The sequence below is a fragment of the Myotis brandtii genome, unplaced genomic scaffold (assembly GCF_000412655.1).
Source record: "Myotis brandtii unplaced genomic scaffold, ASM41265v1 scaffold236, whole genome shotgun sequence".
NCBI classification, from domain to species: domain Eukaryota; kingdom Metazoa; phylum Chordata; class Mammalia; order Chiroptera; family Vespertilionidae; genus Myotis; species Myotis brandtii.
Window position 1 is genome coordinate 760,207 of NW_005358901.1, and position 9,126 is coordinate 769,332.

At 53.0% G+C, this 9,126-nt stretch overlaps 1 protein-coding gene across 1 annotated transcript in view; it reads right to left on the reverse strand.

Moving 5' to 3' along the window:
• Positions 1 to 4,311: 4,311 nt before the first annotated feature.
• Positions 4,312 to 9,126, reverse strand: part of SHC2 (SHC (Src homology 2 domain containing) transforming protein 2) — a gene marked incomplete at its 5' end in the record, with an annotated part of 16,233 nt that continues 11,418 nt past the window's right edge. Inside the window, 2 exons of the mRNA XM_014540048.1 lie at positions 4,312 to 4,918; positions 6,509 to 6,641. Of these exons, the coding sequence (XP_014395534.1) occupies positions 6,513 to 6,641 (129 nt within the window). The remainder of the gene's footprint in view (positions 4,919 to 6,508; positions 6,642 to 9,126) is intronic.

Consider the following 9,126-nt stretch of genomic DNA (forward strand, 5'->3'; position numbering starts at 1 on the left):
GCGCACCCGAAGCCTCGCGGGCACCCAGGGGGCTGACGAGGGCAAGTGGGAGGGGAAGCAGGTGGTCGCGGTTTGCTGACGGACACCCCTAGCGCTGGTCCCTGCGGCTGGGGGGGCAGGGGGAGCAGGAGGAGCAGGAACCCCACGCCTCTGCTTCAGTTCATTCGGGGAGGAGCGCAGACCCATACTAGCCGTGGGCCCTTTCTCCGGCGAGCAGCTTTCCCGACTTACAATGAAGAATAAAATAGCAGCAGCAATAATAACTGCATCTGAATTGACTCCTGGGGCTCTCTCAGTGCCAGGCTCTAACTTCCTTCCCCCAACTCTCCCCTCCGTAGACGTAGATGAGAAAGCTGAAGGTTTCCTTCTAGAAATAAGGACCCACCGGCTGCTCCTGGTGAACGGGCATCGCTCAGCGAGGGGCTGCTCCTCCGTGTCATGGGCAGATGTTTATTGAGCATCTGGGTGTCGGACAATGACACAGACGCTAGGGACACGGCTGTGACCGAGGGGTGCAGGGCCCACCTTGTGATGCATCCCACAGAGGCGGTGCCAACTGAGGGACACAGGTGAACAGAATTGTAACAGGAAAATGTGATTGGAGGAGAGCAGGGAGAGCGCAGGCCTGCTACCCACAGAGAGAGAAACCAAGGCAATCCCAGGCCGGCAGCTTCTAAGATCTCAGGGTCCCTCTGGGGTCCCACCCCGCTGCCTTGTGACCTGCCAGCCCTAACCCCCCTGATTCCTCACCTCTGCCCTCCCTCTCAGCCTCACTTTCCCCTTCTGGCACCCAAGGCCGACCAGTCCCAAGTCCGGTCTCAGTTTGTGAGGAGCCAGTAAGATAATGTGGCCAGCTGGAGGCCCCGCCCCTCCAACACATCCACTGGACCTTGGAGTGAGGTGGGGTTTAGAGTCCCATGGTCCACATGCGGAAAGTGAGGCTCAGAGGGGGCCATGACTCCAGGAGTCCTGTCTCAGATTTGCTCGCCCAGCGAACACTGAGCCCTGCTTTGTGCTGGGGCGACACCAGCATGCCAGGGGAGGCAGATACCAGTGAATGCATCACCCCACCACTGCCTGGGCCAGCCCCGTGTTACAGCCTGACAGAGCCCCCTGAACCCCAACTTTAGCTGTCATGAAGAGTGCCTAGAGCAATTACTTGTGTGATTCTGCTGCCCCCCTGGGCTTGGAGCTGTGGTTGGAAGGGTGGTTTCGGTCTTAGCCCTGCCGTGTCTCCAAGACAATGGAGTCTTTAATGAAAACTTGCCAGACAAATGGGCAGATTACAGGGAGGATGACTCCTGGAACAGTGCTCCTTTCTGCAGCGGGGGGCCGCCCCCACCTTCCTCCATTGACAGGACGGGGACAGTGGGGCCCAGGAAGGGGAAGTGACCAGCTAGGGTCTGCAAGGAAGGGCAGTGCCAGGCTGACCTGGGAATTGGGGGCTTCAATCCCCACTCACCCTTGCCCAGCTGGGGGCAGGGTCTCTCTCCCCAGTTGGGTTGAAAGAGGATGCAGTGAATTTATTCTGTGCTGATTCCTGTGCTAAGCAACTTAGACATTAATCTGGAGCCACTTAATCAGGGTTCGAATCCTAATACCAATATTTCCTGCTTTGTGACTTCTGGCAAGTGTCCAAACCTCTCTGCCTCCTTCTCCTCAGAGCTACTGTTTGCAAAGTACTTAAACATGTGTGATGTCAGTGTTGGTCATCAGTTCAACTGTTGAGGAAGGAGATTCAGCCAGGGGGAGGTCTTGCCAGGCCTCAAAGTGAACCCCAGAACCTTGACCACAGCCCCGCTCAGCCAGAAGCCCCACCCCATCACATCTGGGGGCTGGGGAAACTGAGGCCCAGAGGGGGGAAGTACCTGGGGATAGATTCCAAGCACCTGTCCTGTGGCAGTGTTGGTCATCAGTTCACGAAAGCTGCTACTGGTGAGGAAAGAGACTCCGCCAGGGGGAGGTCTTGCCAGGCCTCAAAGTGAACCCCAAGTGTTGGTCATCAGTTCAACTGGTGAGGAAAGAGACTCAGCCAGGGGGAGGTCTTGCCAGGCCTCAAAGTGAACCCCAGAACCTGACCACAGCCCTGCTCAGCCAGAAGCCCCACCCCATCACATTTGGGGGCTGGGGAAACTAAGGCCCAGAGTGGGAAAGTACCTGGGGATAGATTCCAAGCACCTGTCCTGTGGGCGGCCCTGGAAGGGACCAGGGCAGGGAGGCCACCAGCTCTGACTCCAAACAGGAACCTCTCCAAGTCAACAAAACCTTCTGCTCCCTCTGCAGAGCCCTGTGACTGACAGGTGTGGTAGCCCCCCACCCCTCCACCAGGACTCCTCCAAACCCTGAGCTGTAGCCTCCCTGGAATCAGAGATGAGGAGGCTGCGGGTTTCAGGCCCAAGCTAGGGAGGGGGCCCAGACGGTACCCACCATCCCCACCCACCCTAAGCTGTGCCCCTCATGCTGTGGCCTTGGTCGTCACCCCTCCCGCCACCATGGGGGCTCCCCAGATAGAGCTTTCCTGGGTCCAGGAGCAGGATGGGGGAGGTAATGAGGTTCGAACCCCGGCTCTGCCACCTCCCAGCGGTGTGGCCTTGGGACGCCTCCTCCTCACCCTGAGCACCCTGAGTTTGTGCAGTTCTCAGCATATGCCTAGCAGGAGTGCTAGGTGAAACTTTTAAGGGGGTGGTGCCGGGGGGCTGGAAGGACTCAGGGCTATGAATGAATGAATGAATGAATGAATGAAGTGCATTTAGGCCTCTCTCTGGACTAAAATCTCTGGAATCTGACACTTCTTCACACTATTTGGTCCAACCCCCAGAGCATTCTCTCAGCCACCCCCATTCCTATCCTGCCCCCAACAGTATGTTTCCCACTCGGGAATCTTATCACCTCTGTGCTTAAAAGGCCCCTCATGCCTAGCAAGAGTGCTAGGTGAAACATTTAAGGGGGTGGTGCCGGACCTGGAAGGACCCAGGGCTATGAATGAATGAATGAATGAATGAAGTGCATTTAGACCTCTCTCTGGCCTACAAATCTTTGGAATCTGACACTTCCTCACACTATTTGGCCCAACCCCCAGAGCATTCTCTCAGCCACCCCCATTCCTATCCTGCCCCCAACAGTATGTTTCCCACTTGGGAATCTTATCACCTCTGTGCTTAAAAGGCCCCTAGCAGCTCTCCCTGGCATCCAGCTTTGCCTCCGCTGTGTCCACGCCACAGCTGGCACTAGACACTCTGTGGTGATTTGCTGATTGATGTCATTTGACTGCTAATTCCACGAGAACAGGTCCGTCTTGGTCACTGTTGCATCCCCCTAAGCCACCAGAGCTTCTGGCAGATAAGAGAAGCTCAGTGCAGACAATTAAAGGCTCTTAGGATGCAGGAGGAGGGGGTGTGGATGGACGGACTGATGAATGAATGAATGATAGATGGATGAGTAGGTGGGTGGATGGACAAATGGATGGATGGGTGGGTGGATGGATGGACAAATGGACCAATGGACGGACTGGTGGCTCTCAGTCTCCATGTCACTGAAGTAAGAGACATGACATCAGAGTCCCCTTCTGGCTCTACCTTTGGATGGTTTCACCCCTACTTAGGGCAGAGCAGAGTGGCTTTTACTCCCCACATCCTTACTGGGCCCCCCAGGTCTGCAGACCCGAACCCTGGGCAGGGATGTGGCCCTGGTGGGATGTGAAGAGGGCTGGGGACATCTTTGGGAGAGATGCCTCCACGTTTGGGGGCGGAGTTAGAGGAGGGTCCCGGGAGAGTGTGGTCTCTGGGAGGGAGCGTCTCAGAATCCATGTGCAGGAAGTGCTGGAAGGTAGAAGTCCGTGCTGGAGGAGGAAGTGGGCATCAGGGAGAAGTAGGGGCTTTGAGGGTGTGGTTGCATCTCAAGAAAATGGGGAGGAAAGAAGCTGGGATCCCTGAGGGATCAGACCATGTTTAGGGGCAAGATAGGAGCAACTCAAGGAAAACAAGGAGCTTTTTGTCAGATATATTGGGATATCTCAAGAAGAGATTTGTACCATTGGGGAGATAAAATAGGTGTTTCCAAAGAGAAATTGGGGTGCATTTAATAGAGAAGTTGGGGTATTCTTATCTCTAAAAATAGAGGTATTTGAGAAATGTTGGGGGATTCTAAGAGAGCGGACCACCCTCTTACTCCCCCTAACAGGCCCTCAGTCCCCCCCCTCACCTCCTCCAGCCCCCAGGAGGCCAAATCTGGTGCCACCTGGCTTTCCACTGGGGAGACTGACTGCAGCCCCCAACCAAGAGGGCCCCTTAATGTGCAGTGGGCTCACGCTCCTCGTGGTCATTCCCAAGTTTAATTACAAACAGATTCGAAATGTCCAGTGCAGGTCAATACCCCCAAGACTGCCCCCCACTTCAACATCAGCGTGTGTCCTGGCCTGAGGACCCAAAGCACCTCAATTCTCCCTCAAAAATTGTGCACCCATTTTTCAGGTGAAAACACTGAGTTGGGCCAGATGAGGACTCCAGCTCTAGGCCAGGGACCTGGGAACCTTCCCCTCCCAGGGAGATGAGCTGAAGTCCAGCCAGGAAAAGAGACTGTGTCTCCCTACCCCACCAGGACCTCACCAGGACACCGAGGGATTTCTTTTATATATTTTCGTTAAAGGCGAGAAACGGTTCTGTCTTTGGTATGTACACCCTCACTCCAGGCAGAAGAGAGGAGGCAGGGGGCTCGGTGAGAGAGAGGGGGGTCTTGGGCCCCCTTCTCCTGGCATGGTTGACCTGGCCCAGCGAAGAGTGGGCTGGAGAAGAGAGATTCAAGGCCCACGTGGAGGAGAGACTGCAGCGGTTCAGCCTGACCAGGGTCCAGAGAAAGGCTGTAAGGCCACAACAGGGACATCTGGGGAGCAGGGACAGGAGCCCGAGGTGGGAACCATCACCTGAAGGAGAAAGCGGAGAAGTCAAGGGTCAGCGGAGACAACAACCAGAGACCTGGGTTCACGTGTTAGGGACTCCAAACCTTGGTTACACTGCAGTAAAGTGACACAGCAAGGAGGCTCAGGCCCAGGGGCCCGGGTTCAAGTCCCAGCTCCTCCATTTTCTGGCCGTGTGCCCCAGGGGAGAGTCTTAATCTCGGTGCTGTTTCTTCTGCAGAATGAGAACGCTGATAACAGTGCCTGCCTCAGAACCTCGTGGGAGACGTGGGGAGTCGAGCACAGTCCTTAGACACAGCAACGGCTGCATTAGCAACTATGATAATTGCCATCGGCGTCATTTCTCAGGCCACAAACAACTTTGGGGACAGAAGGCAATCAGGTCGTACCCTGGCACATGCCCCAGAGCACTGCAGATCACTTCAGGCATTCCACAGGCCCACCCCCGACTCCTGAAGCCCTTCCCCAGACTGGGAACCCCAACTCTGCCAGCAGCCAGGCCTGTCTGGGGGCAGGGAGGAGACCGGCAATGAGTGGGGAGGAGGCAGGAAGGAGACCTTTGTCATGGGGATAGGAGAGCACCCCAACCTGGCCCAGAAGCTCCTCTTGCTCAGCCCTTGGGGGAAATTCAGCAGCTTCCTTCCCCTTCGGTCCCTCCCTCCCTCCCTGAGCCCAACTCCAGCTCCCAGATCCTGGGATCCCCAGGCCCTGTCTCTCCCTCCTCCACAGATGCAGCTCATGTCACTCTACCCCTCGCACCCCAGCTCAGCCATGTCCTCTCCTGCCTGGCCCAGCCCTGAGTTCACCCCAGAACCCTCCTCTCTCACCAGAGAGGTCCTATATCTGCCTGGCCCTTCCCCACTCAAGGCTTCCTGTGGCTCCCCAGCACCAAAATCGAAAGGCCAAGGGTGCACCTTCTCATCTCACCACCCCCCTGGCACTCCAGCCCGCAGGACCCAGGCCACACTGGTTCCCTCTTCCAGGGTGGCCAAATGCTGCCTCCTCCTGGAGATCTTTATCACCAATTAAACAGTCACCATAACAACTTAGCCATCCCACTCCTAGGTATAGACCCACCCAAGGGCAATGAAGACACAGGCATACAAACACCTGTACACACATGTTCACCATGGCCGATGATGAGTGGATAAATACAGCATGGCCCATCCACACACTGAAATATTCATCATGGAAAGGAGGTAAGTACTGACTCTCTACAACGTGGATGAACCTTGAAGACATGAGGCTCAATGAGAGAAGCCAGATAAACAAAGCCACACAGTGTGATTCCCATTTATGTGAAATGTCCAAAACAGGCCCATCCACAGAGACAGGAAGTGGGTTAGTATTTATCAGGGGCTGGGGGAGGAGGTGGGGAGTGACTACTAAGGGGGACAGGGCTTCTTTGCGGGGTGATGGAATGTTCTGGAATTAAACAGGGGGACGTTGCACAACTCTGTGAAGATACTAAAAACTACTGAGGTAGCCACTGTAATGGGTAAACTGTGTGGCATGTGAATTCTTTCTCAGTTTTTAAAATGAGAAGAAGCGTGATGGATGGGTGATGGCCAGAAGCCAGCAGGGCCAAATACACACCGGCTCAGGGCTCCCGCTTGACCACACCTCGCAGGTGCAGCTCGCTCTCAGCAGCCACAATGGGCTGCCCATTCTGCAGGTGATAGTCGATCAGGTGGCTGATGCTCTCAAACAGCACATCCTTCGTCCGAACCTGTGGGGACAGCGGTCTCAGCATCAGCACCACCAGAGAGCAAGCTGGGGCAAGCCCGACCTGCTGAACTGGAACCATTTTCCAAGCCTCCCCGTGGCTCTGATGCACTCAGGTGTGAGAATCACTAGATCCAAGATTTACAGAGTTGGCCTCAGGATTCCAGAACTAATTATGGTTCTGGAGCCACACTTCCTAGCGGGTTGAAGAGTGGCCCCCGAATGACATGTCCACGCCCTGACTCCTGGAACCTATGAATGAGAATGTATTTGGAAAAAGCATCTTTGCAGATGTGATTAAGTGAAGGGTCTTGAGATGAGCTCATCTTGGGTTACCTAGGAGTCCCCAAATCCAGTAACTTGTGTCCTTAAAAGAAGATCATAGCCTGGTTGGCAGCTTAGTGGTTAGAGCATCGGCCTGTGCACTGAAGGGTCGCAGGTTCGATTCCCAGTCAAGGGCACATATCTGGGTTGCAGGTTCAATCCCCAGCCCCTGTTGGGATGCGTGCGGGAGGCAATCTCTCTCTTTCCCCTTCCCTCCCTTCCTCTCTCTAAAAATCAGTGGAAAAAGTATCCTCGGGTAAGGATTAACCAAAAAAAATAAAAAGAAGAGAACAACTTGGACACAGAGACACAAGAAAAACATGTGAGAAGATGGGGGCAGCGATCGAAATGATGTGTCAACAAGCCAGGGACTAGCAAGGACCGCTGGCGACCATGAGAAGCGGGGAGAGGGGCATGGGACAGATCCTCCCTGAGAGCCTCAAAAGGAACCAGCCCTGCCAACACCCTGATTTCAGACTTCTGGTCTCCAGAGCTGAGAGAGAAGACATCTCCGTCGCTTTAAGACACCCAGTTTGTGGCCATTCGGTAGGGCAGCCCTCAGAAATGAATGCCCCTGGAATCTCAGAGACACATCTGAAAATCAGAATCACCAAATCCAAAAACCATCTGTGTCTTAGAATGAGAAAATCTTAGCATCGCTGCATGCTAGACCTGGATACAGCACAGAGACCCTCCGGCCCCCTGCCTGCCAGACCTTGCATGGGTAATGCTGGGCTCACTGAGCACATGTCACCTGGACCAGTGGTCGCCAACCGGTGGTCCGCGGACCGCTGGTGATCCGTAAGGTCCGAAAGGTTGGCGACCGCTGACCTGGACAGCAGGCTTAAATGCACCTTTCTGGCCACACAACCACCTTCCACCTGAGTCTGCCCTGTACAAACAGACAAGGAGTGTATGCAGACCGAGGGCAGTCCTGAGGATTCTTCTGGATGGGTAAGAGCAGTTGGTAAACTCTACGGCTTTTAACTCCTCCAAGCACCTACCAACTGAGAAATAACTTGTAAAGCCCAAGGCCCTTGGATGCTGGAAAATATTTCACAAATCTTAGAACTGCTTGTAAATTGGAGCATGGTCTTTTTTATATGTTTTTGTTGATTTTAGAGAGAGAGAGGAAGGGAGAGGGAGAGAGAGAGAAACATCAATCCATTGTCTCCTACACGCACCCCAACCTGGGATTGCACCTGAAACCCGGGTATGTGCCCTGACCAGGAATCGAACCGGCGACCCTTTGGTGCATGGGATGATGCTCAAACCAACGGAGCCACACTGGCCAGGCTGGAACATGTTCTGTAACAACTGAAATGCTTTAGGAACTGTAGAAGACCAAATCTCATTGACTCAAAGCAGCTGTTAGATGCATCACCATTTCATGAGCCATGGTGGTGGAAGGGGAACATGAAAAATGAAATAATAATGTGTTCAAAGATGCAACTGATGGGTAAAAATAAATAAATAAATAATTCAGGCCCTGGCCAGTGTGCTCAGTTGAGTGAAAGATCCCAGGTTCAATTCCCGGTCAGGGCACACGCCCAGTTTGGGGGCTCCATCCCGGTCGGGGGTGCATGCAGAGGCAGCTGATTGATGTTTGTTTCTCTCTCTCTCTCTCTCTTAAAAAATCAATAAAACTATTTTTTAAAAACACAAATTTATTATCTAAAAAGGGGAAAATTTTTTAAATAATTCAGACCTCAAAATAAAAATAATTCAGACCTCAGAGACGTCAAAATGAGAGGAAAGAAAAGTGTGCATCAGAGGGCTGAAGCATTCAGTAACTTCAGACCTGAAGACCCTTGTAAACTGCAACCTGCTTTGGAAACCTAAAATACACTAGAAACTGAACATTTCGTATTGATCAAAGACATCACTATTTGTAAGATGCACTAGTGATAATAGAATATGAAAAAGGTGTATCTTACAATTGTTGAGATATGATATTTTGTAAACCCTGAAAGGCCTTGAAATTGGAAAAGATTTTGTAACCCCATAACGCCTTATAGACTAAGAAATACTCTGAAAATCCAAAAATTCTTAAACTGGAAAATAGTTTGTAATTCTAAAGTACCTGGTAAACAGAACAGAATCTGTGAACATAAAGGCTTTGTAATCCGAAAAAATACTTCATTAAACCTAAAGGGTGCTAAGGA